This window comes from Cyprinus carpio, chromosome B16 (assembly GCF_018340385.1).
Source record: "Cyprinus carpio isolate SPL01 chromosome B16, ASM1834038v1, whole genome shotgun sequence".
Classification (NCBI taxonomy): domain Eukaryota; kingdom Metazoa; phylum Chordata; class Actinopteri; order Cypriniformes; family Cyprinidae; genus Cyprinus; species Cyprinus carpio.
The window spans coordinates 13,913,818-13,934,354 of NC_056612.1; the positions used below are offsets into that span (position 1 = coordinate 13,913,818).

At 35.7% G+C, this 20,537-nt stretch overlaps 3 protein-coding genes across 13 annotated transcripts in view; all 3 read right to left on the reverse strand.

The window, feature by feature from the left end:
• Positions 1–469: 469 nt before the first annotated feature.
• Positions 470–9,782, reverse strand: LOC109106498 (golgin subfamily A member 6-like protein 6). 7 transcript variants are annotated; one of them, XM_042740894.1, is made up of 10 exons: positions 9,639–9,782; positions 7,843–7,925; positions 7,149–7,358; positions 6,719–6,989; positions 4,945–5,169; positions 4,313–4,336; positions 2,912–2,955; positions 2,700–2,816; positions 2,097–2,364; positions 470–1,971 (listed from the first exon to the last, which is right to left on the reverse strand). In XM_042740894.1, exons 2-10 carry the CDS (start codon positions 7,897–7,899, stop codon positions 608–610), a joined length of 2,580 nt encoding a protein of 859 aa, XP_042596828.1. In that variant the 5' UTR covers positions 7,900–7,925; positions 9,639–9,782; the 3' UTR covers positions 470–607. The 7 variants fall into 7 exon arrangements, with proteins under 7 accessions (XP_042596828.1, XP_018975383.2, XP_042596827.1 ...); XM_019119838.2 differs by having other exon boundaries at positions 6,719–6,986; positions 7,837–7,925; XM_042740893.1 differs by having other exon boundaries at positions 2,912–2,952; positions 7,837–7,925.
• Positions 9,783–10,881: 1,099 nt separating this feature from the next.
• LOC109105883 (lens epithelial protein) lies at positions 10,882–12,377 on the reverse strand. The gene is made up of 2 exons (XM_019119172.2): positions 12,179–12,377; positions 10,882–11,109 (listed from the first exon to the last, which is right to left on the reverse strand). The coding sequence occupies exon 1, from the start codon at positions 12,375–12,377 to the stop codon at positions 12,186–12,188; it is 192 nt and encodes a 63-aa protein (XP_018974717.1). The 3' UTR covers positions 10,882–11,109; positions 12,179–12,185.
• Positions 12,378–12,439: 62 nt separating this feature from the next.
• Positions 12,440–20,537, reverse strand: part of LOC109105882 (SHC-transforming protein 1-like) — a 41,150-nt gene continuing 33,052 nt past the window's right edge. For 4 of the 5 annotated variants that reach the window (XM_042740903.1, XM_042740902.1, XM_042740900.1 and 1 more), the window contains 6 exons: positions 20,108–20,267; positions 17,645–17,702; positions 17,199–17,315; positions 15,837–16,072; positions 15,658–15,750; positions 12,440–12,576 (listed from right to left, as the gene is read on the reverse strand). In XM_042740903.1, coding sequence (XP_042596837.1) covers positions 12,514–12,576; positions 15,658–15,750; positions 15,837–16,072; positions 17,199–17,315; positions 17,645–17,702; positions 20,108–20,267 — 727 coding nt within the window. In that variant the 3' untranslated portion in view covers positions 12,440–12,513. Of the gene's footprint in view, positions 12,577–15,618; positions 15,751–15,836; positions 16,073–17,198; positions 17,316–17,644; positions 17,703–20,107; positions 20,268–20,537 lie in introns of those variants that run through there. The other variant, XM_042740899.1, reaches the window with a different exon arrangement.

Below are 20,537 nucleotides of genomic sequence, written 5' to 3' on the forward strand. Positions count from 1 at the left end.
AGTTGTATTAATAAGTAAAATGCAGTAGTAATATGCATTATATTTAGCTAGAATTATAATGTTGTAATGTTTATATTTTAATATCATAACGGTCCAATTAATTTACTAATCATCGGTGTAGTCTAAGATATATTTTAGAATTATTTTGAACATATTTTTCTAAAATGTTAATTCTCTTACAGCTTTTTTAGAGAACAATCTTAAGACAAATAATAATAATAATAATAATAATAATAAAACCTTAATAATTCTTGTCACAAAGAAACAATATTCTATACATTTCCTAAAAGAAAAAATAAGAAAATAATTTTATTCTTAACCTCATTTCATGAATCCAGCCCCAGAGTTTTAAATGACTGAACAGGGGACTCTCACGGAGTACATATTTGACGTTGTATAACATTTTTAAATAAAGGTAAAAGTAATAAAAAATGAGCAAAAACAGCTATTATAAGAAGGAAACCATCACTGAGGTTTTACAGTAATGCTTTATCCATGAAAAGAAAAAGCAAAGCCATACTAATCAAAATGAATATGCTCTTTAAAAATGACGCACCACATTAGCAAGCAGAAAATCAGGAAACCTCTAAATCACAATGAGGAACCTTCAACCTTTCACTCTTCTGCTCTCTTTCTTCTGCTCTCCCTTCTTCTCAACCTTCCTCACTTCCTCTGGAAGTGCAAACTTCTCCATTGCCTCCCTTTCAAATTCTTCCATCTCATCATCATCGTCTTCCTCACTCTCGCCCTCTTCTCCTTCAGCCATGTCCTCCAAAATGTCCCCCACGTCTTCCACGAACTCCCTGAATGGCATCTGATGATGAGCGAACACTCCATCCATGAAGAACTCCTTCACCAGCTTACGGAGCTCCTCTTTCCTGGAGGCCTGGTCCTGGAGCTTCTTCAGGTAGGACTGGAGAAGGGTCTCGAAGTCCCGCAGGCTGACGGGAGAGAGTCCCTCGACTCGAGCGCAGTCTGCCACACCGCTGCACGCCTCCCGCTGCCCGTTATAGTGCTGAATGCGCTCTCTCTGTTTGGTCCAGTAGTTCTCATGGTCGTAATGGTGATGGGAGAAGGTCCCGTCTGGTGCTCCATGCCCACGTTTCTCCTTTTCATTGGGACTATTTTTCCCTTCATTTTTATGGTAGTACGTTTTCTTTTTTTTTTCCTCCTTTACTCCCTCTCTTGACCATTCTCTATCTTGTGACTCTCTTTGTTTCCCTCTCAAACGCTTCTCCTCTATTTCTTTTTCATCATACTCTTTTGGAAATTCTTTGTCTCCTTTCCATTTCTTCTGTGTTTTATCGTGTTTTCCCTCACTCTTGTCTTTTCTCCGTTCTTTTTCACCTTTCCATTCATCTTTCCTTTTCTCTTTCCATTCTTTATGGTCATCATCACCACTCCGTTTGTCATTTTTCCAGTCTTTGTCCTCTTTCCGCTCCCCTCTCTTTTTCCATTCTTTTTCCTCTTTCACTTTCTTGTTCCCAGTATCCTTCCGGTCCTTCTTGTCTCCCCTCCTCTCATCCTGTCCTACATGTTTGTCTTTCTTCCACTTTTTATCTTCCTTCCATTCTTTTTTCTCCTCCCATTCCTTAAAATCTTTCTTGTCTTCACGTTCTTTGCCCATTTTATCATAATCTTGTTTTTTGTCCTTTTTCCACTCTTTTCTCTCTTCTTTTTGCTTCCCTGCTTTACCTGCCTCTTGGTGGGTTTTATCTTTTTTCCAGTCCTTCTGTTCCTTAGTATGTTTTCCCTCAGTCACTCTCTCCCTCCTTTCCTTGTCCTCTTCCTTTTTTTCACTTTTCTTCTTTTTCAATTCTTTGTCTCCCTTGCTTTGTTCCTTCTCCTCACTCTTTTTGTCCCATGTCTTTCTGGGCTTCATGTCTTGTCTTTCCATCGGTGGTACATCACTTTTGTCTCCAGCAGAGGGCATCTGAGAATCTGCAATGGGAGGAACAGATTCTGCTCTTCCTGGAAGAGAGTTAAGATGAAGTTTTATTTAACTTTTAAAATACATATATATTCCAACAGAAAAGAATACATGTGTTTCACTGATAGATGACTGCTGTCATTGTGTGCGCATGTGTTTACTGCACCTGTGCTCCGTGTGAGCTGTGAAACTTTAGCTTTCAGATGCTCCAGTTCACTCTGTAGTGATGGCAGGGCCTCCAGCTCTTTCTTTGCTCTCGCACTTTCTTCTTTCATTCTCTCGTTCTCTTGCTCCAGCTCCTTCTGAAGAGCAGGTACTCTATCTAGTTCTCCTTTTATCCTCTCATTCTCCTTCTCCAGCTCTTCTCTCCTCACGCGCTCTTTCTCTCCCTCCTCCGCCCGAAGCTGCGCTGCTTTCAGTTCGCCTTGATTTTGCTGAGTTTACAAACAGGGCAAAAATTAACACTGAACAACAGAAACCCCATAAACTACACATTTCCCTGCTTCTTTGTGACAAAAAAAGAAAACGATGTAAAATCAGAACTAGTCTTATTTAATATAAAAATCATGTAAAAGTAAATTTCAACAACGTTTGGTCCTAGAAACCTTGAGGAACAGTATAAAAGTATAAAATGTATATATACACTTTTAAAGGTTCGCTAGCAGAACCAGCCTATTTACTTGTAATTTTGTTTCACTCTCTCTCTCTGACACTTAAACTCTTGGCTTCATTTGAACTTCATTTAATACAGGTCTGCACATGTCTGTACCTGAAGCTGCTCCTGTAGTACCAATATTTGCTGATCTTCCTTCGCCTGTTTGCTTAAAATATCTGGAGGCTGAAGTCCAACAGGCGTGTCTTTGGAGATCTCAGGATTCAGCCACTCCTATCACAACCAAATAACCAACAAATGACATACTTGCAAAAATTTACATTTTAGGTCTGTAAAATTATACAAAACAGAAGGGCAAATGAACTTACCTGATTTATTGGGTCCTTCAGCTCTCTAACATCTATGTCTGCTTCTGAGAGGAAAACGCAGGAGATCAAGCAAATCAAGAAAATAACACGACAACAATCACAATCACATATAAATCATTAAAAAGCCACATTGGCTGATGTGATGAAGATGAGGAAGCTAACATGGAGCCATAACACTCAGTAATTAGGGACTGAGAGATCACACTGAAAGCATGTGGTTCCAGCAGTGACATAAATATAACATGCAATGTTCAGAATTAAATCGGATTCATTTTCTAAATGTATGCATTATTCATGTCACTGTCATGTCACCATATCTGATATGGTGTTTCAATCTTTCCCAGTTATTCAGAGTGGTTAAACCTCCATGTGACATCACAGGAAATTAAACATGCTGCACAAACTATTTCAAATGCAACTGTCATGAGCTATTGTGCATCACAGGGTTTAGTTAAAAACCTAATTTAACCAGTGCACTGAAAACTGCAACTCTCACCCAAAAAATGAAAATGCTCTCATCATTTACTCCCCCTTGTTCCATTCCTGTATGACTAACTTTCTTCTGTATAATAAGGTATTTTGTATAATAAGGTATTTAAATAAATGTTAGTAACCAAACAGTTTTTGGTCACCACTGACTTCCATATTGTTTTTTCCATAATATGAAAGTCAATGGGGTGCAACAACTGTTTGGTTAATAATATTTATCAAAATATATTTTTAATGTTCAACAGAAGAAAGAAACTCATACAGGTTTGGAACAACGATGACAGCATTTTCATTTTTTGCTGAAATATCACTTTAATTTAATAATAATAATAATAATAATAATAATTAGTATTTAATAAGCATTATTTAAATTAATATTATTTAAATTACAATAAATAATAAGCTTAAATTAAGTTTTTTTTTAATTATTAATCATATCAAAAAAAAAAAAAAAAAAAAAATTTGTTAAACAACCAGCCTGGACACTGAAATCCCATGGGCATTTTAATACATTTTATGAATATGCATTTTTCCAGATTTGCAAAGCTCTAAAATATTTAATCAGGGAGAAATTGAGTAAACATTTTATACACACACACACACACACACACACACACACACACACACATATATTTATATCTCTCTACTTACATTTTTATAAATTCTTATCCTTAATCCGTATCCAGCAAATCACAAATGGAAAGGTCATGGATCATTTGAATGTTGTTGTTGACAATGAGGGGCATCAGAGTACAAAGGCTGAGAACCAGTGGTTCATATCCAGCACATATGCAAAAGCACATGCATATTTACAACTGCAGCATCCATTCACCAGCAAATTACATTGAGCTCAAGCATTTCATTGCTCCATTCAAACTCACACAGACACACAAACACTTTCACTCTTCCTACCATCATCCGGGTCCATGAGCATACCTGTGGAACAATACACCTCAGTCTCAGACACAGGAACATGTTCAAATTCACTCTGTGATATGGGCCACTGCATAGGTACTTTTGGTCACATGCCCCATTTATGACACGTCATATTCAATACCAGTTTGTCAAGGAGTCTTAGAAAAGTTGATTATATCCATCCTCATAAATGTGTGGTAATCTCCATCACACATTTCTGAGTATGTAGTTCATGTAGACGTCTCTAGTGACTGACAACCTAATAACGATGGCCTAAGAGCATTGTCTTGATCCCATTTATGAAATCAAACTGAAAAAATGGGATTCACATTCAAATTTAAACATGGAAAATTTTAGAATTTAAAAAAAAAAAAAAGAAAAAAAGAAAAACACTCAAATTATATATCTAAATAAAAGACACATTTCAGTTCAAACAGCTTGTAAAAGTGCATGTGGCATCCGATGACCCCTTGAATATGGTAATTAAATAAGTATTTAGGAAGAATTATTAAAGTGACATTTATTATTTCATTATTTGAATATGCTAAGAACTGGATTTCTTGAATACAGCAATCTGGATTTCATTTGATTTCATTCAAGAGCATGAAAACAAAGGGCCTGATGCTCACCAGAGAAGAAAATGGTCCCTAGTCCAAGAAGAATGACAGCTGCAAGGATGCACTTGTTCAAAGAAAAGACTGTTTCCTCTTCTCTTTGAGGTGGTCGAAAATCTTCCTCCTCCCCATCTTCATCATCTTCTGCCTCAGTCTTGTCCAAAGAGCCCAGGTGGGAGATTTTTCTCTTTCGTAAACCATCCCCCTCCTTCCCATTTGTTTCCAACACTTCTTTAGACTCTACATAGAAAAGGGGCACATGATTATTGGGGGATATTCAGTAGGTATTAGACAAATACACAACTGCATTGCAATTCACATAAAACAAAAAAAACAAACAATCTTTTTCCAGCTGGTTAGTGCAGCAGTCAAATTGCTATTTTGTTTTTAAATAGTTTAAAGTGGCTTTTATGGATGCTTCATATAATAGCTAACATTATTTGCAAGAGTAGGACATGAACATCCTTTTTTGGCCATGGAACATATCATTAAGCATTCACTATTCTCTGATTGTAGGGTTAGGGTTGTCTGGAGACTGAGGCTCTATTTCTGGAACTCCCCACGGTCACGTCATCAGTCTGGTCTGCAGCTTCAGTGATCCAGCATTAAACTCTTCTCAAGACACATTAGCAAGACGACTAAAACATGCCACACTGAATCATTTCCAAGCTACATTATCATACATTTACAAAACCATTCAAACGCTTGGGGCCAGAAAGATTTTATAAAAGAAATTAATACATTTATTCAGCAAGGAAACATTAATTTAAATAAAAAAAAAGTGACATTTATAATGTTACAGAAGATTCACATTTCAAATAAATGCTGTTGTTTTGTACTTTATATTCATTAAACAATTCTGAAGAAAGTCAATGTCTTTACAAAAATACTAAGCACCACAACTGTTTTCAACATTGATAATAATAAGAGATGTTTCTTGATCTCAAAATCGGCATATTTTTGAATGATCATGTGACACTGAAAACTGGGTTAATGGCTGCTAAAAATTCAGTTTTGGTATCACAGGAAAAAAATAACACTTTAAATTAGATTAAAATGGAAAACAGTATATAAATATTTTAAATATTTTAGAATGTTACTTTTTTACTGTATTTTTGACCAAATAAACGCAGCCTTGGTGAGCGTAAGAGACTAGTTGTGAATTTCAAAAACCATTTAAAATATCCTATCGAGCCTAAACTTTTGAACTGTAGTGTATGCTGATGTGTTACACAAGCTACTAAAAGTACCAGGGCCAAAGTCTTACTATGATTTTGCTGTAGCCTCATGCCTTTCTTCAAATTACATTAAAGAGCATACATATCCTGAAGACAAACACGGACACACAATTTTACATTGTTTAAAAAGATTTGGGAAATAAAAACAAAATCTGTAGTGTTTTCAGGATGCAGGTACAAGCAAATGTTCACTTTAAGAAAGAGAGCGAAAAAACAGAGAGAGTGATGCATCTGAAATGTAATCAGAGTGGGCACGCTGTATTTATATATAAATAAAAAACAATAAACAGAAAATCAAGCTGTCAAGCTGCCACCAGTCATCATGCAAGTCCATCATTATTCCATAACAGACCTGCCAACTGCAGTTAAGTTCCGTTTCGACCACCACCAACACTTTAAAGATATATACAGTACTTAAAAAACACAGATACATACAGACAACAAATATTAAAAACAAACTGGTTCAAAATCAAATGAACAGAAAAATAGATATAAGTGCACAAAGGTAAAAAAGTATGTGACACTATCACTTTTGTTGCACAGTCTCTCACCTTCATCCGATTGAAACCAGTCTCTTTCCTGACAAACTGAAGCAGGAAGTGGACTTGATCCAGAGGTAGGACTTATGTGAGTGTAAGAGTCAGAGAATGAATCGACATCAGCGCTGAGAGTAACTGGGCTCTCTGAAAGACCTTGTCTCTCATGGTCAGGGGTCCAGGAGCTGATGTCCTCAACAGTGGCACCGACAGAGCTGGGCTCTTCACTCACATGTGCTGCATTCAGCTGGGCCCGACCCTCACTCGTCTCTGGAGACGTTACCTGCTTAACATTTTGGTAGATTTAGTTACTGTTTTACATTAAAAAAGGATGACTAAATGACAATTTTTTTTTTTTTGACGTTATTCTAAACTTCATATAGTAAAATAGGTTATGGCCATCAGGGTTTTAGATCATCTGAAGCGTTTATTTGAGGAAGGACACCTGAGATAGCTCTGGAGGCTCGGACTCATGGGTGAGAGCTGGGTCAGACTGCAACTGTGTGGATGTCTCTGTATCCGGCTGGTGAGAAGATGCTTCAGAGTGCTTCTCCAGGTCACTGTGGGCCTCCGGTGAGGACTCAGGTGCTTTTGAGATCTGCCCCTCGATCTTAAGACCTTCAGCTACATGACCCACATTCTCAACTCCAGACTCCTGCGCATGAAAAGTGCCTCTGTCAAACAAACCTAATCTCATACGTAATTTGAGGATTGTCATTTTCCACATGTGACTGTATGCTTCTGAATCACTCAAAAAGGTTTAAAATATATATTTTGCAAGATAAATATATTATTATTATAAATAATGTTATTATTATTATTATTATTATTATATTACAACAACAACTACAAATATCATTAATCATTAGATTAATAAATATTAAGGTTTACCACACTAACCTTCATGAGTTCTTGATTATACTACATAAATACTATGCCTCCATAAATTATTTGTAAATACCACGCCCAAATAAACAGAAGATCAAGTCACTGTATGTATGCATTTGCATACTAGGTTTGAATAAATTGACATTGACAATGTAACTGACGCTTGTATCAAGATATGTATGCAATAACATGAACATCTTCAGACCACAGAGGCTTTAACCCAGGCCTCCGACACTGAAACACACCTTTACCTCCGGAGTAAGAAGAGTCCAGCTGTTGCCATTGGCACTGTTGCTGTTTTCTGACATTGCCCCCTAGTGGCTCCGTCCAGCAACTGAAAAACAAGCACATTACACACAAAAAAAATTAGAGTCATCTCTGTTGTGGGTTGAGTTTCATTGCATGACTCCAAAATGTTAAAATGTGAACATATACAGAACTAATGTATTGGCATACATCACATATGCTGTACACATCATATCATAATCGAAAAGAACAACGTTGATGTAATAGAGAGGGTGGGGAGTGAGTTCAATGAGGACGGTATCTCCACCACAGGCCTCTACTAGTGAAAAAACACAGGAGTAAAGGACAGAGTGAAAAGCTGTTTTCACTTCATTAGTATTATCCTTGTGTTGTTCCATTGATTAAACCAACAGATAGCAAATATTTTGGCAAAGAACTTTGTAACTAAGGATGTCAAGTGAAACAGCCCTAAAGGCATTAATGCAGGAGATAATGGTGGAGTTATACACATACAGACAGCACTGAAAAAACAAAGCAATGGACCTACTGCTCACTACCAGAAAACTGAGAAAGATGTGAGCTACTTTTCCAAGTGGGTCAAAGACTAATAGCCATTTCAATGAATTACAGCACCGTATTCAAACATTCTTCCATTTGTGCTAAATCTTTTGAATATTAAGTAGATCGGAATATTAAATAGATCTGGCATAAACGGAGCAAGAATGGGATCCTGTTAAGCCGAAACGGTGAATCTTCCATGCAAATTTCACAAATAAAAGAGGCCTAATCACCGACGTACCACTTTGTGACACACTTCACTCTTTAATAAGGATCGTTTTCCTTTCGCAGTAATTTGGGTCTGCTAATAATGTGGTTCCCATGAGAGTTTTTTTTTCTTCAATGTAGCCATGAGCCATGAGAGTTGAAGATATGGAAGAATGTCTAAATTAGATAACATCTATAAATAACACAGAAAGAAGCACAGAGTGCACCAATATGGTATTATCCGAGACAATTCTATTACAAAAATTGAAAACACTGACGAAATATCTTCAAAAATAATTAGAAATGTATAATCAAAAAATTATTTATATTTTAAAGTTATTTATTTCACACTTTAAGTTCACAGACAAGAGCTTAGCTTTATTAAGATGCCTAGAATACTGACAAAACTGCAGCTAAACTAGTTGCTTAAAAGATTAAAATAAAAATAAAAATAAAAAACTTTTTGAAAGCTTTATATGGTTGGAAGGTGTTTCATATTAACGTAATACAATTCTAAAGAAATGTTAAGCAATAATTATTGTATTATACACGATAATAGAAATTATTGCTTATTTTACAGAAGCAACAATAACTGTATGTTATTTTGGGGGAAACTATTACCATGGTAATATTTGTAAATTGTTAAACCAGGTTTTTTTTTTTTAATGTAAAGGAAAAGCTTCATTAGGTCCTCTGTGTATCTCTTATCTCTCCCATCATCTCCTCCGACATAAAATGCCCATACAAGGACACATCTCACGTCATGCGAATATCAGCATAATTATTATTTCCATGCGACATATATCGCATGTTCTCTGTGTGTTTGTATGTTACAAGGATGTTAGACGTCTGTGTACATTTTAAGCAGACAAAGTCAAAAGGGGAGTGTTCAATAAAACCCACAGGCAAATGTCGAAGTCGCACTTTACATACACATGCCGGAAATATAGAAGAAACAAGCCCACAGGCTTCATGTATGCTATGAAAGTTTGGTTAAATACGAAAAATGTCGAAAAGTATTAAAAGAGAAGCATACCTGGTAACTCTGAAGGACCTTCTGCCTTTAATACCGCTTAAATTTTCACCACTCTCTCGTGTCTTGTGCAAAGATGCAAACTCAAGTGTGCAGTTTTGTTGACAGGCGTTCGAACTCAAAAGTTTTTCACCAATCAGTGCTTGCCGTTGAGCTATGTCCCGCCCACAAGCTGCGTTCTCCACCAATGACAGCATACTTTATCTTCCGTCCTTCCGAGCACACTTTTTTTGTGACTGACAACCGCAGGTGACAAGAAAATGAGGAGCACGTGCTCAAACAAATGGGAGAAGGATTCCAACAAAACTGACAAACGCAGGTGACTTGACAATAAGGAGCATGTGGTCGAACAAATGGGAAAAGGATCCCAACACACCTACATCCATATGTATTAGACTTGATGTATAAGTCTGGTTACGTAAAAGATGGAGAGGGTGTTCTTTAATATAGCCTATAGTAGTATCATTTGTGTGCTCTGTTGTTATTTGAAAATTATATAGATTAAAATACATTTCAAGAGCAGTTTGAAACAAAATAACAACTTCCTAATAACAGGAAATTATTCTCTTCAATTGCTTATAGTTACTAATGTGTCCTTATTTCGACTGTTGTTCCTTATTGAACTTTTGTATTTTTGAAATTCATTAATATGTATAATTTTATAGTTATAGTTGTATATAGTCGTTTTATAGTTATAAAATGAGATTAGACTTTTGAAAGTGTGACCTGAGCCATATTTAGGGACCTTATTTTTATGCTTATAACTTTATGACATGGATCAGTAAGCAAACACTTAGAAAACCCAATCTGCATAACATAATTAGCAACTGTATAAAATGCCATATCAACCACCCAAAACACACTAGCACTGCAGTGAATAGTTTTGCATGAGCAAGCATAACCTACTTTCTCCATAGATAAGTGACTCTAGACTGGCGTTTAGTGTGATGCCTCAGTTTACAATATTTATTTGCATAGAGCATCTGATATGCTGTTTGTTTTCAGCATGTATTATAACAAATTTTGTATGCATTTGTGTAAAATGTTTGCTATGCATTCTAAAAACATTTATGGCATACTCTATTTGTTGCATTTGTATTCACAAATGTATTTCTTGGTAGTGTAGTAGTGTCTTTACTCAAACTATTAGGCCCACATTATACAGTCACAGTTTGTAACCTAAGTTTTAAACCAATTAAAAATCCTCAGGACCTTTTTTGTGAGCTATTTATAAAGAATCACACAGTGTTTTTTTTTTTTTTTGTTTATTGTACAATTTTCTCAAACAGTGTCATTTAAAACATGTTTGAATATCACCAGCATGTTGACAGGGACGTGGTCTATATTCCTCATATGAAGCCTGTGTGATGCGCTACTTTAAAGTACATTGCTACAGCAACCTCTAATATTTGTGAGGCATGAGTGTTTATGCATGTGTGAAGAGATCTGGATTCAGGCCGAAGCGTCAACACATCTGAAAAAAAGAAACATATAAATATCACCATACAGCTGTTTTAAATATCACCTGAACAATTAACCCACTAATTTAGTAATATGAAATTTATTCAGGCTTCAAAATAATATAGTCACTAGATTTTTATTTTACTTTTTCAGTTGCATAGGGAGCCCTCTAATGGTAACATCACTAGATTGCACACACTTATTCAAGGTCAAGGATAAATGTTTGTGAGCCCTTGTTTTGTTTCTGTAAATGTTTAAATAATCTATATAAATTATCATTTAAGTAGGCCTGTTGTTCAACATTAACTTCATACAGCGTAGAAAAAAGTTTATTAGTTAGTTATTGTCTACTTAAATCAAATGAAAATGATTAAAAATCGTTTTCACTGACAAAGCAGAAATTAAACAAATATTAGATGAAAAATGTATTTGAAAAAAAAAAAAAAACGTTAAAATTAGAACGGCTGCATTGGCACTTTAAGAGACAGTTCACCCCCAAATTGTGAGTTTTTTTCTTTTGCTGAACATAAACATATTTTGAAGAATGCTGGTAAGTTTCTTAAGTTTTCTGAGTTTCTGGTCCCATCAACTTTTATCATAATTACTATATTGTAATTCTATCATTTTATAATGCAATTCATATTAATATATTGAATAAGTTTGGTAAACATATAATTATTATTGATAATAAACTCTCTCTTTAACTTAATTTCACATACTAAAATCACTTATAAAATGTGTATATATATATATATATATATATATATATATATATATATATATATATATATATATATATATATATATATACATACATATATATATATATATAATACTATAATTCATACTAAAACACTGATTGTCATTAGATACTACTTTGGCAAACATCATACAATTATAATTTTTTTTTAATGATTTTTTATATATATATATATATATATATATATATATATATATATATATATATATATATATATATATATATATATATATATATATATATAATTAATGTGTGTGTGTCTGTGTGTGTGTGTGTGTGTGTGTGTGTGTGTGTGTGTGTATGTATGTGTGTGTGTGTTTACCTTTTTCTTAGTCCAGGATCTCTTTGATGCACCAGCAGCAGAGCAGAAAGTAGAGGCACTCTTTAAGAGACTGGATAACTCCATAGGCCACATTTCCTCCCAGCAGGTTCTTGCCATGGCCCATCCTCAGAGCTGCATCTCTCAGGTTTTGGCCCAGTGAGGAGGGCATGGCCTGGGGCAGCGGACGCTGTGGGTGCATCTCACGCCACCGCTCCACGGTCGACTGGAGAGCGCGAGCGATACTGGAAGGGAGGAACTGGAGGAGAGCAGGCCAGGTCCTTGTTTGCCGCTGCGCGTTGTGGGTCTCCACTTTTTCCTTCAACCGTAACTTCTCTTCAGATGAAACCCTGGAGCGAACTGACTCCTGTGTGTTGTGGGATACACGGACCCAGTGCCCCCTGTAAAATGGATTTTATTCAGCTCTGGAAAATGCCAGCTAACTGTTCACCTCCTACTGCACAATGGCCTCACAACATCTCTCATCTACCTATTGTTCATCTCTAATTCCTCTACTGTGCAGTGAAAAGACCTGAATCACTGTCAAAATATTCACACACAGTGCGCAAACAAATCCAGACTTTGTCGTTTTTTCTGTTATAATATTACGAGTGTCAAAATGAATGATTTACGGGATTAATCTTAAAGAACTATCACAGCAATAAGATTCTGAGATTTGGGGCCACAAACCCCTTGAGCAATAGATATATGCTTATTAATTAACTTTAAACTGATCTAGATAAAAAAAAAAAAAAAAAAAAAAAAAAAAAACCTAATAGGCAATAGGTGAAATCAAACGCACCAAGAAAGGTGAATGATATATGTATTTATATATGTAATCTATCATTTGATACAGGTGTAAACATTATGTTTTCCCCAAAGAACAACAACATAAAAAGAATAATTAAAATAATCAAAAACATGTATTTAAAAAAAGAAGCAACATTTATATAGGCAAACAAGAAAAAAAGCCTTTGGCTTAGAAAATAGCGAACAACCAACCACAACACAAAAGTCACCATTACCACAATAACAGGAAGTGTTTCCATGCAACAAAAGGCCGCTGTGAAATATGAAAATGAGCAAACAGTTTAGTGGCGAGTCAGAGTTGTAAAAGCCAGATTGTTCCAGACCATTCCAGCCCTGCGCATGTATGCATCCACGCACACAGACTCATAAACACACTTTGTTTTAACTCCATTAGCAGTTAGGGGCCAGATCCATGATGCTATCAGCACATAAAAAGTCTGACGTCAAATGATTAAAAATCCCATTCAATGCATTCATTTGAATTACAACAGGCTACAATTCACATTAGCGTGAAGGCTGGTCGCATACAGTTGCCGCTAGGATCCATCTGGATTTATAATGTGAAATGAATGTTGACCATTGACTCAAAATCCCCAAGTTACATCCATTAAAAAGACTAAAAATAAAACCGTTGCCCATTTCAGATTCATAATGCATCCAGATAAGGGTCTTTGTACATTTAAGCAAATCCTCATTCATTTACATAGATTTGTGTGATAAACACAAAGTGATTGCATTGTCTTCAGAAGAGCATGTCAAATCTTAGACCTTTATGTTTTTTCACCCAGTACAATCCTGTGAGCTTGCAAATTCCCATTTGACACAGATCCACACTGTGAATGACTGTGAGCACAGGCAAAGCTTATTTACATGTTCTTTTACAGAGCATCTAATGTCGGTTTCTAAATGAGAGATAGAAGAAAGTGTTTAAGCAACATAATGCAATACCCACAGACCAGCACTAAACTAAGCACAGTAAGAACAGCATAGCAGAATTAACGTGCCAAAGAAAACGAAGACTGCTGTCCCAAAACCTGCACTGAGCCTCATTAAACTTGTGTCATTTTGCAGTTGATTATCTTTTCAGTTTAGTTTTTTCCAGAAAAGAAAGTGCCATGATTACCTATAGAATCACAAAAGGCGACTGTGTTTTGTTTTTTTTTCTTCAGGGTGTCTGTGTTTGTTTTCTTCGGTGTGTCTGTGTTTGGTAAAAAAAGGCACAATCAATATCAGAGCAAACAAAGATTAAAAAAAGTGGTTTCCTGTTTGTGGCTTCAACAGAAACTGCACTTCAGAATTCGTTCGGAGTGCTTTTCCTCTTCCTGGATGGTGTGTCGTTCAAATGCAAAGTGATTATAGTGAATCTCTGAAAAGGATGCATGTATTATAATACACATCGTATCCTCCTCCTCACGCTTTCTCTTATAACTCGAGTCTCCGAACGTACAGAAGCAGCTGACGCCTTGATACACGTGAAGATCGATTGTCAATGCGTACAGATGTCCACAAGAAAAAGAGAAAGAAAAATAGACCCTCCATTTCCCAGAATAAAACCATCCCGATGATGTCATCAGCTGATCTAGATGACATCACTGCGACAAATTCAAATAAATTCTAAGTTAAAATGACATCATAAGAAGGCTTCAATCAGATCTCAAGCCACAGACCTTCAGTCCTATTCCCATGGCCACTGATTGCACTTCATTTTTTTCTCGTCCCTTTTGTCCCAGGCTGATATATGATGTTATGTGGAAAGGGAACGTTACGTTTTTCCACAGACTAGTTTGTTGTCTCTCATAACGGGCAGCATAAGTCCCTCTCAGCGTCTGCTTATTTGCATAAGGAAAAATCCACACAGCATCCGTGCTGCTAAAGCTTTCACATATGTTCAGGGCTCTTCCCAAATGACCGAAATTCCCAATTTGTTGGGGGGGGATCACGCTCGGAATTCTGTAAATTGTATTGTGAGGTTGGGAATAAGAAGCATTTTGTGTGGTTTCCCTTGGTGGGAAAATTGTGAAAATGATATTCCAGAGGGGAATTGTGTATTCGCTGTGAAAGGCGATGTCTATGATTGGAGAATGAGCACTGTATTCTCTTTAAAGTTTTGCATATTCATCAAACAGTCGCGCAAGATTTCCAAACGACAGCAACAAAAGGCTCTACGATCAATATGAAGCTCAAGTCTTTGGATTTGGCCCATTGCACCAGATGTGAATCTTTAGAGTGCTACAAAGGTTCTGCAATTGCAGTACATTCACATCAACTCTCGACTCGAAGAATGCCTGGGCCTGTTGCCATGGTTACAGCTTCAAGACATGATGTCGTGTTTGGGAAGTGATGTCACATCCATTACGCATCTGCGTTTGGCTTTTTGTAATCGCTTATTTCAAGCGACATGTCGTTTAGTCCTTGAGTAGAATGATTGCATCGCTTTGTAATTTCATGGCCGGTGGTTGACGTGGTTTCTGTAAAGATATGATTAGCTTACACTCCCAGTTGGAAAAACTGTTTTTTCTTTAATAGAGTCTGGCAAAAAAAAAAAAAAAAAAAAAAAAAAAAGTAGGAAAGGGAGGATTTTTTCTCTTAAATGTGTGGTGGAGAAAAATAGTTTTTTTTTTTTTTCTTTTTTCTTTTCAAGCACGGCGATCAACTGGCTGCTGCAGACACACCTCACTTCCTGCCGAGATGATTGGCAGCCGGTTGTCCATGTGATAGCTAATCAAGTGGCTGACGCTCTCGAAGCGGTGGTCTTTGGTGCGCACCTATGACAGTAGAAAAGATGTTAAAGGATTATGTTTTGATAAGGGCAAAACATTGAGAGTGTGGTGTATTTTATCATATTACTCACCACTCCCTCTGGATCCACCAGAAGCAGGTGTTTAGGTTGGCCACCCTGCTGTCCAGTGAGGACGTACTGGCCTGGTGTGGTGCCTGACTCCCGCACCAGGAAGTCTCCATCCTTGGTCAGGAGTCTTTCGGCCTGTCTGCGGCTTAGAGGTCCGTGGAACCAGGGCTCGTTCTGCAGTTGCTCTGCCAGAGGGGGCGCCACTGCACCAGACACACCTAAAGCAGCATCAAATGGCTCTAAAACATAGAGAGCACAATACTGGTGTATTTTTGGACAATTTACTATTATTCTATAACTGCACCTATAACTGAACTAGAAAAAAGTACAGCAAACATTCTCTTTTAAACCAAGCTAAAACAATAATCTAAAACACATAAGGAATCTCAATGAAGAAAATGTGAAAATCTGGGCAATATATTGATATGTATCAAGTGTTAGGAGTAAGTAAAATCCATTCATTTATTATTAATCAGTTTAAACTATCAGTATTAATCAAAACAATCAATCAACATTTTCAACATCACATAAATACAAACGGCATTCGTATTAAGTGTATTAAAACATTTTAGTAAAAATATCCAGTACAATACTGTTTTTAGATTTTTTTTTTAAAGAAATTATATTAATTTAATTTTTTTAAATACTTTCATTTCATTAGAAATTAAATACTTTCATTTGTGACAGTAAAGACTTTTTGCATTATTGCAAAATAAATTTCAGTTACTAATAAGAATTTTCTTTTAAACCTTTTTTTTCATAAAAAAATAAAAATCCTAGAAAAAGGAAAAATGCTCAGTTTTTATAAAAATATAATGTTTACAACACTTATTTATTACTTATAATAATAATAATGTTTCTTGAGCAAATCAGCATATGTGAATAATTTCTAAAGCATCATGTGACACCGATGACATCTTAAAATAGAAGTTATTTTATATTGTAATAATATTTCACAAAACCACTGTTCCTAATTATATTTTTATCAAATAAATGCAGCATTTATGAGCATTAAAGATCTCTTTTAAAAGCTTTGTTTTAAAACTCGCAGACCTCAAACTTTTGAATGCCATGTAAGTAAATATTAATGTTAAATATATTTAAATATTAATAGTTACATTGTAGCATATCAATGAAAATAATAAAAATTAAGTTTTAAAATTAAAATAAATAAAAAAAAGTGCTTTCACTGATTTTAAACAGATTTGTACTGTATGCTATTGTTATATTAATGCACATAAATAAAAATAAATTCTTCCATGTGTTCATTTAGTGAAAAATAAAGTGGAGAACATGCTTTAATAAATAAAAAAAAATGTATAAATAAAAATATTTAAACCAAGTCGCCTAGCATTAGTTACTCACTCATGTCAAACGCATCTTTGTGAGCATTTCCATTGGCTGCTGCTGCTGCTGGGAGGCGGGGTTTATCCACATTGACATACGAAGGGTCGTCAAACGAGCCTCCCTCCTTAACACCCACTGAAAGAGAGAGAATCAGAGGACTGTGAGGTGAAAGTGAGTTAACCTTCAGGTGAGTGCGCTTAAGCGGTGCCATTCTGAGTCGTATAGTCAGCAAGGCCGGTGATCCAGAAGCCACCTCTCAAAGGAGCTGTGTAATAGGTTTGGGCAGCGTCCAACAGAGAGCAACGAACAGTGACAGAAAAACCGCTGACTCACTCTGCAGAATGACAGTCTCAGCTGAGAGGAAAATTAAATGAAGGGAAATGCGACAATATAAGACTGACAAATACTACGTGGCACTATGAAAGGAACAGGGCAGGGGTTATTAGTGTTTGAGCAAACCTGACCTGGTAGAGGAGGCAGAGGCTGCTTGTGAATGTCGTTCTGGCTGGGCTGTCCATAGGGCTGTGGAGACACATTGCATTAGTGAGGTTTTGTTGCTTAATGAATCAGTGTTTGTAAATGAATCTTAAGTGAATGAAACATTCTAATTCACTTCTATACACTGAATCATCTTTCTTGTACACTGAAGTGTCTGTTTTTTAAAGACAGTGAGCCTTAGTTTGAACTTAGTGACTGCCAAAAGCATTTGTTTAAATACAAGTAAAGAATAAACAATTAATGATTGCATAAATCATTATCATTAATTATTATTGTCTCATTATTATTAATAATTAATTAAATAATACATTTTAATATTTTAATTAATGAAAAAAAAAAAAAAAAAAAAAAATATATATATATATATATATATATATATATATATATATATATATATATATATATATATATATATATATATATATATATATATATATATATATATATATACACACACATTCTTATTCTTTAATAAACAGGAACTTCAATGAACAGCATTTATTTAAAATAGAATGCCTTTACTACTATCACTGATTTAATGCATCTGTGCTAAATAAAAGTATAAACATTTTTAATCGTACTTACTAGAAACCTTTGAATGGTAGTGCATCATGATTTCCACAAAAATATTAAGCAGCAAAAACTTTTTACCGTTGATAATAATAAAAAAAAAAATAGTGAGAACTAAATCAGCATATTAGAATGATTTCTGAAGGACCACGTGACACTAAAAATTCTGCTGAAATTTCTGCAAAATTTAGGGATAAATTATATTTGATGAAAAATTGTTATTTTTAAGTGTAATAATATTTCATAATATTACAGTTTTAATATTACAATATTACAGACTTGTTTTAATCAAACAAGTCAATCTTGGTGTACATAAGAGACTTAAAACATTTAAAAAAATTAATTATTCCAAACGTTTGGCTGCTAATGTGTGTATAAGTGTTTCCTGTGTCTTTATTGTATAGCTTGACAAATGCTTACTCATGTTTAGCAGTCCACACAATGGAGGAAAAATTAAAGATCTGCTTTGTTGCCATTTGTAAGGAACATGTTTATGATGCTTAAAGGGTCGTGAAACCCCAGACTACTTTTTCTGAGATTTTAGCAGAGGTGTTTGTGTTGCACATCATAGAAGACAATGTTAGCATCCGATAATTTTAACTTTTGGAGGTTCATTTTTTTTTAGCTTTTTTGCACTATTTTCATCTTCTGGGTTTGAAATCTACATCGTGTTGATGTCACAATTTGTGACGTGGCAAAGGTCTATAGTACATCGATGATGCATCGGTGTCTATTAAATTATTCATGAGACTACGTGTTCTTATCCTATGAGGAGATGCTTCACGTAATTATTCACAACAGCATGTGTTGATTTGCTATGATAGACGTTTCAGACTGTGAGTCCACGTACATTAACTGAGAGAAATGTTCATGGATCAAAGGAGAGTGTTTGTTTTTTGCTTTGTAATAAGAGTTCAGCACAAACAGGATTCATTCACTTAGTGAGTGTAACCGTTTTGACAGCTCCGTGACACAACCCATCAAAAGGCTGCAGAATAAGCCTTAAAAGTTATCAGAGGTGCAACAGCGCGTTCATATATATGTTTTCGATACAGAGTGCAAATGGCTGTGCATTTATTTGTGTTTTTAACTCGATGAGAGTGAAATGACACGGTCCGAAAATAAAGCTGTCTGTGCTGTCTGTCTCCCCTCTTCCCCCTCCTCTCCGCAGCGCACCATGCCCACATTTTTTTTTTAAACTGTGGTGAGATCTAACCAGTGCTGAAACAAGGGGTTTCATGACCAATTAAACACTTTTCCTTTCTCTTTGGAGTGTTACAAGCTCTTGGAGCATAAAGAAGATCTGTAAAGTTGCAAAGACTAAAGTCTCAAATCCAAAGAGAAAAGTTAAGAGTCAACCACACCCCCCTTAAACAGCTCGTTCTAACACTCTCCCACATGTCTACGTCACTGTGTGGGAAGATTTGCATAACACCGCCCAAATTTTCACACAAAGAAAGAAAGCGCTTTTCAGAACGATGAGCTTTGTGAAAATTTACGCTTTTCAGAAAGGCGGGGCATAGAGGAGAAACAATAATATAAATTATATGGAAAATAATGTGTTTTTTTAACCTTAAACCACATGAACGCATTGCATTACACCAAATACACAAAATAATGCTCTTTTTAGCAACGTCATGTGACCCCTTTAACTGAATTCTCTCTGCAGATTTTTAGCCATACACATTTTAATAAAGAATAATAAGACTTGTTTCAACTGCTAACTAATCAGTTCTTTTTAATAAATAAAAGTGACTTCATAATTCACACACTGAACAAAACTCTATGGTTATGAACAAATTCATAAGACTTAAACACCCCAAGACCAATGCTCGTGCTCGTACAAACATGTGTCTCACCAGCGTGGCCCCTGTACTGTGTCCAGGACGGGTCCTCATGTCAACCAAGCCTCCAGGGGGAGGCTGTTTACCGGGGAAGTTATTGTAATACGGAACATCTGGGGGTGGAGGCAGGTCCTCTTCCTCTTCCTCCCAGGCCGACCCATCGAAAGGAGCCATCCTATGAGAGAGAGAGAGAGAGAGAGAGAGAGAGAGAGAGAGAGAGAGAGAGAGAGAGAGAGAGAGAAATAAAAGTAAAGACAAACATTATATTTACATGGAGATATATTATTTACATGCTGTTTGAGTGATGGATTTCTTTGTTTTGAAACCAGCAGGGAACAACTAGCAGGAACAGACACACGCTCAATATAAAGGAAGTAGGAACAGTAAATAAAATAAAATATGCTTCAAAAACAACGTTTTTTTTGGTTTGTTTTCTAGTCAAAAT

What these genes read in the sequence shown, in the direction of transcription:
- LOC109105883 (XM_019119172.2), bottom strand. Translation starts at nt 12,377, where the DNA reads ATGCACCCACAGCGTCCGCTGCCCCAGGCCATGCCCTCCTCACTGGGC.
- LOC109106498 (XM_042740892.1), bottom strand. Translation starts at nt 7,899, where the DNA reads ATGTCAGAAAACAGCAACAGTGCCAATGGCAACAGCTGGACTCTTCTT. An exon ending in CTGGTTTCAATCGGATGAAG is followed by an intron (nt 5,170 to 6,718) that starts GTGAGAGACTGT and finishes TTTTCTATGTAG; the next exon opens with AGTCTAAAGAAGTGTTGGAA. An exon ending in ACAGCTCACACGGAGCACAG is followed by an intron (nt 1,972 to 2,096) that starts GTGCAGTAAACA and finishes ACTCTCTTCCAG; the next exon opens with GAAGAGCAGAATCTGTTCCT.